General features: G+C 40.4%; 1 protein-coding gene across 1 annotated transcript; it reads left to right on the forward strand.

Moving 5' to 3' along the window:
• The first annotated feature begins 10,293 nt into the window (after positions 1-10,293).
• LOC131257967 (uncharacterized) lies at positions 10,294-13,116 on the forward strand. The gene is made up of 2 exons (XM_058258953.1): positions 10,294-10,969; positions 12,715-13,116. Exons 1-2 carry the CDS (start codon positions 10,325-10,327, stop codon positions 12,895-12,897), a joined length of 828 nt encoding a protein of 275 aa, XP_058114936.1. The 5' UTR covers positions 10,294-10,324; the 3' UTR covers positions 12,898-13,116.
• Positions 13,117-13,490: the final 374 nt, after the last annotated feature.

The raw sequence follows: 13,490 nt of genomic DNA on the forward strand, positions 1-13,490 counted from the left end.
GCTAATGAGATGCTTATACTATCAATAAAAATATAAAAATAAATGAAAGGACACTATCTTTAGCCTTTGGTGCTCAAGAGATGTAAAGGCTATTTATTTGAAATTTACAAAAAAAAAAACAAAACCAAATTACATATATCTGTAAGAACACCATCTTTAGCCTTTGCCCATAGTAACAAGCAGGCATTCTAAGAACTTGTAGCCATTATGACGAATGCAGTGTCAAGCAAGTCATTTTGAGAAAATGGTCATTGTTTAAGGCACAATTCATTAGCATTTCAAAGCTTGTAAGGGATTAATATAGATGTATTTTAGGACATCTGAATTGGTCTGAATCTCATTGCAGAGAGAGAGATAGAGAGAGAGAGACTTTGAGCAGTTGGAATTACTCAGAACACATTCAACCTTTGTTTAGTGCAAATGTTTTCACTATAATTATAGTGCAAATGAGTTGTATGAGTCTCACCATGATGTGAATGACATTCACTCTATCCATCACGTATGCTCTCTCTTGTTTGGCCATGGGCCCAAAAATCAGGCCAATCCATGACTCGGGCCACACGAGCAAGAATGATTGGGAGGAGGGTGTACACTCTTAAGTGTTTCCTATGGTGTAGCCCACCTAAGTCATGGATTGACATGATTTTGGGCCCCTGGCCAAACATGGGAGGGTGTTCATGATGGCCGAAGTGGATGTCATCAACACATCATTGTGAGGCTCAAGAGATTGTTTTCACCACAATTGTGTTGCATTTAACACATACATACCTAGTAACTTGGTACATTACAATCAGACCATTGGATTAACCACGATTGAGCAGAAAAACCAAAACTTCTAAAAGAGGTAAATGAAAAAGTAGATATTGCACTAACACTTATATATATAGGAAATTAAATAATCAAAGTCCTTATTAGTGGATGGAACTGTCAAAAAATACGCTAACCTTGGATCAAACCTCCCAAGGCTATCGTGATTAGAGAAAGAACTCGGACCGAAATGCATAGACTTGGAAATTTTCTGCACTCAAAGATTACTGTAAACCTCGTACAATTTACTTGAATCAATGGTCTGTAAGCTGGACTGCGGGTACCAAACAAATAGACTACCATCTTCGCTAGCTTTCAAAAACATTTTCTTCAGTTGTAGGTCATCTGGTATAAAGAGCTTATCCTTCTCTACTAACTGAATTCCATCGCCAGAGGTAATTTAGGAGGGCAGCTTGGTTATTTTCTCTTTGAGAATCTCTTCAATTTTCAAGTTCCAATTTTCAAGTACATAGTCCAAAAGGAGCAACACTTCGCCAAACTTACTTCATGTTGATCATTTAATTCTCAGTCGTTCCACAGGTTGACATAGTGATTGGTTGAGGGAACCATTGAAACACCAAAAGCTGAATTGAAAATTTGAAGTAAGTCACTTTTGTAATCTTTATCAAGAATATAAAACCGCGAACTAAAAAGACCATCCCTGTCATGAATCACACAACCCTTTGAACTCACTCACTCCCTATCATGAAATTAAACGGGGCAAACATGAAATTCAGTGAGGGAAACTAGAAATTGAGCTGGGCAAACAGGAAATTGAGCAGGGCAAACATGAAATTCAGGGAGGCAAACTGAAATTTGAGCGAGGCAAACATGAAATTCAGCGGGGCAAACATAAAATTCAGCGGGGCAAACATGAATTTGGGCAGGACAAGCTAGAATTTGAGCGGGGTAAATTGAAAATTCAGCAGGGCAAACATGAAATTGAGTGGGGCAAACTGAAAATTGAGCACGGGAAACATGAAATTCAGCGGGGCAAACTAGAAATTAAGTGGGGCAAACATGAAATTCAACGGGGTAAACTAGAAAATCAGCTGGGCAAACATGCAATTCAGTAGGGGAAACATGAAATTTAGCGGGGTAAACTAGAAATTGAGTGGGGCAAGCATGAAATTGAGCGGGGCAATCAAGAAATTTATCGGGGGAAACTGAAAATTCGGCGAGGGTAACATGAATTTCAATGAACTTGAAATGCAATTGAACTAGCCTAACACATAATTGAAATACAATTGAACTAGCCTAACATGAATTTCAATGAACTTGAAATGCGATTAAAGTAGCCAAACATCAAATTCTAAGGTCATTACTCGGGGAGTTCAACCAATTATGAACCGGAAATGTCGGCGACAACTCGAGCAATTGCCGAGAAGTAGGTCAAATAGACCAAGAAGTCTTGAAATTTGAAATCATTTTGATCAATATGCTTTTATCATGCTGAGTTAACTGATTTGGGCCCAAAAATCAACTTGAATGTATGTGGACTATCCACAACATTCATCCATTTTTCTATCTATAATAAGGGTTTGAGCCCAAAATTCAATTTTGCTTGCTACGCCCCACAATGATGTTTTATTTGTAATCTATCATGTTCATCGAATTATGTATACATAGAAGAACCAAAGGCCCAGATGCAAGCTTCATCCAATAGGCAATATAAGAAAATATATCTATGATGCATGCTTTCTTCAGTGGACCGGCCATTTTCAGAAGATGAGGAAATACTGATGTATGGATAGGATGCAATCCATGGGAGAATTGAGTGATCCAATGGAGGGATTCTCGTGCCGGAGAAAATGATTTTTTTGTCTTTCTTAATAGAAAGGGGGAGACAGCAACGTGAGTGAAAGCAACGCCAGTGAAAATGAGGGGTGTTTTCGTCCTCAAATTTGCTGTCGGTGCAAGGTCTAAGTTGGTAAGTTAAGTTTCTTGTACTTCATTAAAACCACCGGATAAAAGGTGGCATCTACAGTGGTAAATTTCTCTTTTTTGTGGTGGGGTCCACTAAAACTTTGGATCTGCTTTGTTCTCTGGGTCATAACTTAAAATAATATCTCCAAATGATTGGACGTCGTAGATACAGCACATACATAATAGTGGGGTCTATAGGACTCGGTGACGTCACTTCAGTAGCGAGTGTCTCGCTACTCAACCTTTCGTATCTAATCCGCGTCCTAGCTGGTGTGTGCTACACAGCCAATCCGCTTCCCCCATTTAAGAGCGAAGCATATCCAAATCTCAGTGGACCCCACCTATGATATCCGCCCCGTCTACCTTGTGCGGCAGAGGGTGTAGCCACCATGATCCACCTGTCTACTTTCACTGTCCATCTGTTTTGGGTCAGCCGCTTGTGTGTTCCACCCACACCGTCCATCAGTTCTACTGAGAAATACAACAGACCCAGTCTCAGGTGGACATTACCATCATGGGACAATGGTGATGAGTCACCCCAAGAACAGTAGGATAATGATACCTATCGTTGAAACCCTCCTGAACAACAACCTATCCAGCATTTCACATGGGTCGATCGGGGCCACACTGCTCGTCCATTTTTCTAGCTGATTTCAGGAGTGGCCCACTAATCAATGGGGCCAATACATGGTGTAATGACTCCACACCATCCACCCATCTTATCAACCTAATAGGTGGGCGGGCTAGATTCAAGCTCAATGGACAACAACACCTATAGGAAGCAATGGAAATGAACATCCACTATTGAAACCTTCGTGGGCCCATGGTGCTGTTTGTTTACCACTCTTTCAGAGCCCATGGAACTCACTATGATGTCCCACCATTATGTATGCGCTATGCCCGATATGGCCCACCATTTTTTATCATGAAAAAGGCCAATGGGCCTTTGTGGGCCAACTTGCTAGTAGGCAAGTCATGTTTTGAAGATGGAAGGGCGCGGTGGGCTTTGTTTGCCCACCATGGACACCCACCAATGTGCAGATGAGGCTCCATGGTAGACCCTTCAATTTGATTGCTACGAATGACAAAGGGCCCTTGTGGGCAATTAGATTGTTAGTATGAATAGTACCCTTCCTGGCACTTGCTAGACAATGGTATTGACCCGGATGTTTGTGCACTTATGGGGCCCATTTTGGGGTCCCAGTTGGTTGGGTGTGTGAGGTACTTGGCCCCTACCTAAGGGTGGAAGTGGGGCCCGATCAGAGGTTGACCAAGGTGGACCCCACCAAGAAGTAGTGGTGATTAAATGCTTACCATTGTGAACATTGGGTGATCGGCACCAACGCTTTTGGCGATCTTGTTTTTGTTTTTGTGTGTGTGTTATGTAGGGGGTGACTTTGATTGATGTAAGTTTGGAGTCGTCACTAGCCACTTAATCTCAAAATCCCGCAGTTGGTTAGAACTGCAAAATATGTAAGGCTAGAGAAATTTGAAGATTCTCTTACCTTAAGTTGACTCCTGGTTTACAATCCGGGATTCCGAGTAAGGAACCTCGGTAACAAAGAAGGAAGGTGTTAGGCACCCTCTTTGTCCGTATAAATGTACAGTCTCTACTTTATGTGGTAAGAAATCTCAATGGATAAATGATATGATCGGGGTAAGACTAGGCACATACGGATTTCTGATGCGGCAAGATCCGGGATTTCGACAAGCTACAGAGCATATGTCCGGAGATATGTCTAGAAAGATGGATGTAATGATACTTATGTAAAAGTAAAGAAAAGTATACTAGATCACTAGGAGTTTCTGATGCAACAAAATTCGATGTATGGCAAGTCACAGAGCATACATTTGCTAGCGATCTAGAGAAGCAAGGGAGTTGAGAAGAGAGAAGATGATATGATGAACACTTGAATAGAAAATGAAGTGATCTTTGGCTTGCTCTTCAGATGGTTAAAACATGGAATACACCATGATCAATCGGGGTTAGATTGTGGGTTTGAGATGGCTGGGAGGAGGCTAAGTGGTAGCTAAAAGATCTAATCTTGGAGGCTTGGAGCTCCTTCTTTCTCACTTGAAAATTTTAAGGCTTGAGGCTAAGCTCACTCTCCCTCTTTCTCACTTGAAAATTTTAAAATTATATAGTTGTTGTTGGATTGTTGTATGAAATGTGAAGAGAGGAAGGATATTTATAGCCTTTTATGATGACATTATGGTAATTGCTAGGTTTGTGAATGGTAAAGCTGACATGGTAGCTTGAGATTGGTTGAAGAGAGAGGAATACCATGTGACATGTTCTTATAAGCTCTTGGAGGTTGGTAAAAGGATAAATAGGGTGAACTTCAGGGGTAAATCCATATGAAAGTTGACTTTAGCACGGGGGACAACTGTATGCTCAGAGGGGACACCTATCGGGTAAGGAGCGACAGTTGGATTACCACTGGCGGGCGGTATTCTCTCCGGGGCTTTGATCAGTGGGCTTGCTTCGGTGTTTTGGCTCGGTCCAAAGTCTACTTTTGGGATTTTAGCTCAAAACGGTTGGGTGTATTTTTAAGGTTTGTACTGATTTGTATGTAAGCACTGCCTTGGGTGGTGGTTTAGGGTTTGGATTAGGGTTTAAGCCAGGGTTATGGTTCATGCTAGGTTTTGGGCTAAGGTTAGGCTAGGTTTAGGGTTTAGGGTTTATGCTGGGATTAGGGTTTGATTTTGGGATATGATTAGGGTTTCCAGATTGTTCTTATTCTCTTAAGATGCTAGCCTGAGTGGAGTATCTACAGATGCTCCTCTTTGGCCGAAGTTGTAAGCAACCAAGTACCAAAGCGAATGGACACCCCACCTCTTTGGTCAGAAAATGTAGTAATTCAAATTTATTGTCTGTCATTGTATCGTTGTCAGTTGACTGTTTAGAAAAGAGATAACTCACACATATCATGAGAGTTGAGGAAAATGTTGTGATTGTCCCTGCGCGTTCTGCAGCATTACGGGCCACGAATCATAACTCTTTTACGTCAGACTGTTAATAGCATTGGAGGGTAAGTCTAAAAAGTAGGGCCCCTGCGCGTTGATGTGGCTTTACGAGGATTGTCGTACTGTTTGGATATGTCGTTTCCTTTGCTATGTAATCACCCTAGGAGTATTTGTTCCGTTTAATCGTCAAAGTGGTTAGCTACCCTGCACGTTGATGTGGCCTTACGTAGAACTCACTACGCCTACTTGGACTCGATTAAACTTTTCGAATATCCCGGATTAGGTATATGCGGGTAATCTTTTGTCATGCAGTCTACTGATTATGATACTTTGGTTATAATGGATCTTCTTCACTTTGAGTTTGATTATTCTTTTCCATAGATAGATCAAATCATTATCACTTACATTCGATTCGTACGACTGTTCAGATATAGAGATCAGGCCAATCGTACTTGTATCATACACGGATTCGATCATCCTTCAGGGAGACTGGAAGGGATCGAATCTTATTTTGCTGTTTGCACTGGCCGTAAATGAATAATATGAAAGATTCTTCAGTGTATTACGTGCCACGTGCATTTTTTGAAAATTTTGTTTTATTTGGAAACTATCCTTTTCGAAACGAAATTCCTAAAGGATTGTATTAAAAACAATTTTGGATTTTTTTGAAAAATATCTATTCGATCTCGCGAGTGGGCGTCGTCGTTCGGTTTTTATTGTGCAAGTTAAATAAACATCAAACATTAGTTCCAATTGGACTTGGTCCCAACTGTATCGTGAAGTAATATATCTATAACACCCCACACTTTTGATACTTGAGTGTTACCAAGAAAACCTAGATTAGTATAAACATGAATCTAACTTAAGTGAGTGGTCCTGGCCTAAATCAAGCTAATAGGACTAACCTTCATCTACTCATCGAGCCATCCAACTGTTCATCAATACTTGGACAGTCATTGAACCATTTTAAAAACAAATTAGATTGATCATTAACAACATTGGTTCCTGGTTCACCAAACCCACTGTTCAGCCTTAAGGTAGACCTTACGTCTATATTAGGACTCCCCAAAATAACCATGGATCCTTCACGGTTCATTAAATCCACAACAATATATTGATCAATCTAATGATCGATCTTCCTAATTCAACCATCAAATTAAGAAATCAACCATAAACTGCTTAAGTAATATAGGTGTCTAAGATTGGACAAATGGCTCAATATTGATAACTCTAATCAAAGGCAAATCTTACAGATAAATAAATGAACAAATGAATAAGTATCCCCATGTACACATATAATAACAATACATAAATAAAATAAGTGACAAGAGTATAATAACAAGAATAATATTATTGGAAGGATTTTTCAACAGATAAAATAGTTGGGCTTGAACACACCAACCGTTGGTTCAGTGAAGATAAACCAATACGATGAAACTCATTGGTATGGCCCACCGAAGCCATGGAATTTCCACATTTTTGGTTAGGGGAAATAATTGTACCCTTAAAACTGAAGGAATGGAGTGGATTTTGTCCAGAATCTCTGTGGACCTCACATCTTACGATACATACACCACAATGGTGTGCACTCGCAGTGTATCGAACCAAAAGGCCTGGTCAAATGGCCTTGACCCAACGCTTGAGGAAAGAACTCTCCTCCCTTTTGAAATTGGAAATTTGACCGTACTGACCTCGAAGTTTGGTCAAATTACCTAACGAGATTCAACCAAATATCCTAAGAGCAGCCTTCTGACAACTTTTGGATATTGTTTCGGATGAAAATGTCCCTATCATTGGTTCATAAGCCATACAGTCCTGGAGTGAAGAAGAAGTTATCTTCTGTTTCAACCCCGAAAAAGTAATGGATTGGCTACTCCCCCTGCTAGCAGCCAATGGCTAGTGCTTGGTGGTCTATGGGCCCCACCACCATGTATGTATTTCATCCATGCCGTCCATATATTTTTCCAGATTATTTTATGGTATGAGACCAAAAATAAGGTATATCCCAATCTCATGTGGACCACACCATAGAAAGTAGTGAAATTGAAAGCCTACAATTGAAAACCTTTTGGGGCATAAATATTTTGGATGTAACTCAATTTTTTTGACCCATGACGTTAAATAAAATTCTAAATCCAATGGACGGATTGGATTCGACACATAAATCACGACAGGACCCACAATCCTTATAACATGACAACATCGACTCTTATTACGTTACAACCACGAACTGCACACGTTACGTAACAATCTCGACACATATAACATTGCAACTACGATCCATATAATATGACAACCACGACTCATATCAATCACTACCCATATAATATGACAACCATGACCCATTTAATATTACAATCACGACCTATATAACATGACAACTACAACCCATGACAACTACGACCCATATAAAATGACATCCACAACCCATGAAAATCATGACCCATATAACTTAACAACCACGACTCATATAATATGACAACCTCGACTCTTGCTACATGACACCTACAATCCATTCGAAAGGTTGTGGTTCCCATGCATAATGGATTGTGGTTTTTATTCACAAAGAGTCGTGGTTGACAACAACGATCCATAGTGCGTGTGAACCACAACACTTTGAATGGATCGTGGTTGTTATCCACTTGTTTATTTTTAAATAATATGAGTCGAAGCCCACCATGGGGTGATCTGTTCTGTCCACCTTGTCGGCTAGCTCGCTGTGGGCCCAAAAAGTCTTAACTTGGGCAGTTTCCACTTTTAACAAGCATCACAGTGAGCCTAAAAAGTTTATATAGTCACCATTATTTTCTATTTTCTAGCCTACACGAGTGCTGAATCAGGCTGATATTTGGGTCTTACTCCTCAAATGACACAACAAAAAGGATGGGCGGTATGGATCATACACATACATCAATGTGGCCCCATATGGATCGTGGTTTGCATATTTGTCATGTTATATGGGTCGTGGTTATTATGTAACATGGATCATGGTTTTCAATCTTATTCACTTCCTTTACTACCTATCCATTAAAATCCTCCTACGGCACACTGTATTGTTTATTTGACATCCAATCTCTTAATTAGGTCATACAAACATTGATGAATGGAAAAAACAAAAATCAACTTGATCTAAAACTTTTATGCCTCCAAAAAGTTTTTAATGGTTTATAATGCTCATTCAACACTGTTTCTTGTAATGTGGTCCACTTGAGATTGGGATATACCTCAATTTTGGTCTCATATCATAAAATAATCTGGAAAAATATATAGACAGTGTGGATGAAACACATACATAATGGCGGGGCCCATAGACCACCCATTCATAGGACCCAATCTGCGTCTGTTCCGGAGACGGACGCGGAGTGGCTGGTGTACCTCACACCGGCTATATAGCTGCTGAATTGACGTGAGCAAGTTCTGTGGTCCCATTACGAGGTATGTGTTATATCCAAACTGTCCATCCATTGGGCGAGCTGGTATTTAGGACTAAGAAAAAAATTAAGACAGATCAAACTATCAGGTGGATCACACCGCAAAAAGCAGTGGGGGATTGAACGTCTACCATTGGAGCCTTTTTGGGGTCACAGAAGTCTTGAATAAATATAAAATTTGTTTTTCCTCTCTATTAAGGTCCCTATGACCTTGTGAACAGATTGGATTGAAAAGAAACGTTATGGTGGGCCCTACGAATTGTTTAACGGTGAAAATCATATTCTCCGCTGTTGTTTATGTTGTGGTTCAGATGGTCTTTGGATATGATTAATTTTTTGGATAATGCTATAAAATGATCTCTAAAAATAGATTAACGGTGTAGATATAATAAATACATCACTGTGGGGCCACGTAACTTTGATCTCCTTTGAACCGTTCGTAGAGCGTCAGTGCTCGTCCTCGCGGACGCGGATTTCCTGCGAAAGCTTTCGCAGAAGTTCCTGCCCTGGGAACCCAGAAGGGGCCCACCGTGATGTTTGTATGGAATCCACTCTGTCCATCGGGCTTGTGAGCTCATTTTAGGAAATGAGAGTAAAATCGAGCAGGATCTACGACTCAAGTGCGCCGTACTAAAGGAAAAGGTAATCAGGAAATTTAGACCGTTGAAACCTCACTGGGTTCTACAGTGATGTTTACATGCCATCCATACCGTTAATAACGTCTTTCATACTAGGATGAGCTGAAAACAAATATGAGGATGATTCAAAACTTCTGTGGCCCACGAATATTTCAACTGTTGAAATTCAATTCTCACATCTTTGGCCAACCTGAGAATTAGGTACGGCTTATTTTTGTTTTTCTAGCATAAAATGAACTCACAAAACGGATGGACGGAGAGGATTTCTCAAAATCATCACAGCTGCCCCAACCTGGGTTCCCCGCGCAGGATCTTCCAGCGAAAGCCTTTCGCAGGAAATCCGCGTCCCGTCCTCGCACGACAGGGCAGCTATATATAGCTGGTCAGTTTATATTATTACAAAAATACGAGATATATCCCAATTTAACCCGTACTCGCAAGAGGGAGAGAGATAGGGAGTTTCTCAACGAGGGAGAGATAGAGAGAGAGGGAAGAGGGAGTTCTCAAGAGGGAGTAGGGAGAGGGAGAGAGAGAGAGAGAGAGAGGGAGTTCTGCATGGACGCGGAAGGAGATAATCATTATGAAATTTTAGGACTTCCATCGGGCGAAGAGGGCGCCAAGCTAACCCCAGAAGATATCAAGAAAGCATATAGGGCAAAAGCTCTTTCCTCTCATCCTGACAAGCGCCCCGACGACCCCCATGCCCACTCCACCTTCCAAAAAATCACTTCCTCTTACGAGATTCTCAAGAATCCCGATGCTCGAAAAGCCTTCGATGCCCTCCTCCGTGCCAGGAACGATCGCCTCCGCCGTGTTTTCCATCTCGACTCCAAGCGCCGGAGGATGATGTCCGATCTTGAGGAACGGGAGCGTGCCGCATTTTCCGTTGATCCAGAAGACAAGGCCCAGGCGGAGGATGAGAGGGCTGCTCAAAAGTTTCAGGAAGAAGTGAGGAGGATTCGGGAGACGCACGCCAAGAAAAAAACGGATGCTGCGGAGGAGGGCAGCGGGACCAGGGAAGGTTTGGAAAAGGCGAGAGTTTTGAAGGTCTCTTGGGAAAGGGATGGTGAAGATTACAGTGCGGAGAGGCTGAAGAAGTTATTCACGAGGTTTGGAAAGGTCGAGGTTGTGGTGATCCGGGGCAAAAGGTCGAAGAAGAAGAGATCAGCTCTTGTTGTCATGGCAACAAAGGAGGGTGCGGTACGTTTCTTTCTTCCTCTGCAAAACCATCAATTAGCATGATACTGGCTATTTAGATCGTAGAATATAACTGTGTAAGCTAAGTGTGAAGACTCGTTCTTCTTTCCATTTTTGTAGAAAACGGAAATACATACTCCAACAACAGTACCTCATGCAAACTATTGTGTCGTTCTCTGCTCTCTCTGACCATAAACTTCCAAATGCTATATGATTATTTCCTACTTACAACTACATGCTCTTACTATAAAATCCTTTTAGTTGTAAAGAGTTTACACGTAAAGACATTACATGGCTGTTTGGATGCCTGTAATTGCTGTAAACTGTTTACTGGTTACAGGGGCTTTTAGAATCGGGAGCAGATTAGGACCCAAGAAGGAGTGGCCCTTACTGTAGGGGCCAGCCCACCTTGATGTATGTATTCTATATCCATGCTGTCCATCTATTTTTCCATATCATTTTAACACATGATCCCAAAATGAAGCGGATTAAAATCTCAGATGGACCATACTATAGGAAACAGTGGTGATTGAATTTCCCACCATTAAAAACTTCCTAGAGCCCACCATAATGCTTGTGTAATGTTTATTTGCAATCCAACCTGTTGATAAGGTCACATAAACATGGATGAAGGTAAAAAAACAATATCAGCTTTACGCAAAACTTTTGGTGGCCCACAAGAAGTTTTTAATGGTCAATCACCACTGTTTACTATGGTATGGTCCACCTGAGATTTGGATCTACTTCATTTTTGGCCTCCTGCCCTAAAATGATATGGAAAAACGGATGGACGGTGTGGAGATAGAATACATATATCAAGGTGGGCCCCATGGTAAGGGCCACACATAATCAACTCCCTTTAGAATCCTAGCATTTTGCTGTGTTTTGTGTTTTGGATTACAAGTCAGTCATATTTATTTATTTATTTATATTCTTCAAGAGTGGGGGGACAGCTCGTCAAGGGTGGCTTGTACCACCACCCCCCACCCCTAAACTCCTCATAGCTTAAAGCCAAAAGTTTCATGTGTAGTGTTTATAACTTAAAATTTTACAGGTTCCAAAAGACCACTAAATAACCGGTTAATCAACTAAAAGAATAATTAACGGGTGTTTCTAAAATTAGGATTGAATTGTCCATTACGATAGGGTTTACGTTGGATCAGCTCTTAAAACAAATCTAAACTGTAAGATCTTTCCACTATTTATAGAAAATTCAGAAAAAAAAAATGGAAAAAATAAAAGATAGCCTAAAAAGAGCATCGGTTTTTCATAGCGCATCCACCAATTATAGATAGCCTAAAAAGAGCATCGCTTTTTCAAGTCAATTAATCCATGCAGCTTGAATCATATTTGACGTGTCCTTAAATGATGTTAGAATCACATAATCTTGGGTCTGTTTGAACTTTTAAGGATAGCTCAATAGGCTTTTAAACAATGCTGATTTTTTGCCATTCAAACATCATTTGATACCCTGAGAAGGGCCTGTGAAATTAGTGACAGAAATACTAAGGAATAGTTGTTTTCATATGATTGTTGTGATTACTACATTAGCACCTATCAGGCATCATTTATTATTATTATTATTATAAATGGTCTGTCCTTGTCTTGTTGTACGTCCCCACAATCCAGAACTTGTTTTGTGTTTGTTTGTTGTTTTGATAGTTTTTATCTGCTACTGTATTCATCAATAATTCTCTCTCTCAGCTAATATTTCATTCAGTACTCATCTGTTGTATTTCCCTTGCCAGGTTTCTGCATCACAAAGTATGCGTGGGGATGTATCAAACCCTCTTGATGTTGTTCCTCTACATCCTGATGACAATCATTTATCAAGCACACCTCCTATTGAAGCTCAAAATCTAAGTAATCTTGTTGGTGCTGGTTATCAGGCTTATGAAGACTCCATTTTAAAGAAGCTACAAAATGTTTGAACTTGGTTCTTTGAACTATGATGGATGGTGCTTCCTACCTCTCTGTCATGCTCATGTTGATATTTTTTGTATCCCAATTTGTGGTTCGTTTTCTTTTCTTCTTTTCTTAGCTCATCAGTGTCTCGTTCTGTGCACTTCAGAATAACTACAATTTAACTTTTAATTGGAGGATCTTCCAGGTGTTAGATTGAAGAATACAACCATTATGTGTTTCTCTGCTGCCACGGTTAAGTGATTCAATGCTATATTTCTGTTTTGTTTTTCACTTATTCTGGATTTGTTGGATACAGAATGCAGAAATTTAGAAACTTAAACACTTCATACAACTTTAATCTAATCTGAGATAATCTTCTTATTATTATTATTATTATTATTTTAGTATCTTTTAGTAATTTGATTAAGCGTTGACACAGTTGAACTAGCAGTCGAGCAGCTTAGACCCGACTACCACCGAGACACGGGCTAAAACCCAGAAAGCAAGCCTCAAGTTCCTTTCTCTAGCTTAAATAATCATTTCGTGGATCATGAGTACCCTGAATCAGACCATTTGTCAACTTGTATCAACTGTCGGTGTGGTTGCCTGATGAGTCAAC

The sequence above is a fragment of the Magnolia sinica genome, chromosome 10, assembly GCF_029962835.1.
Source record: "Magnolia sinica isolate HGM2019 chromosome 10, MsV1, whole genome shotgun sequence".
In the NCBI taxonomy this organism is placed as follows: Eukaryota; Viridiplantae; Streptophyta; class Magnoliopsida; order Magnoliales; family Magnoliaceae; genus Magnolia; species Magnolia sinica.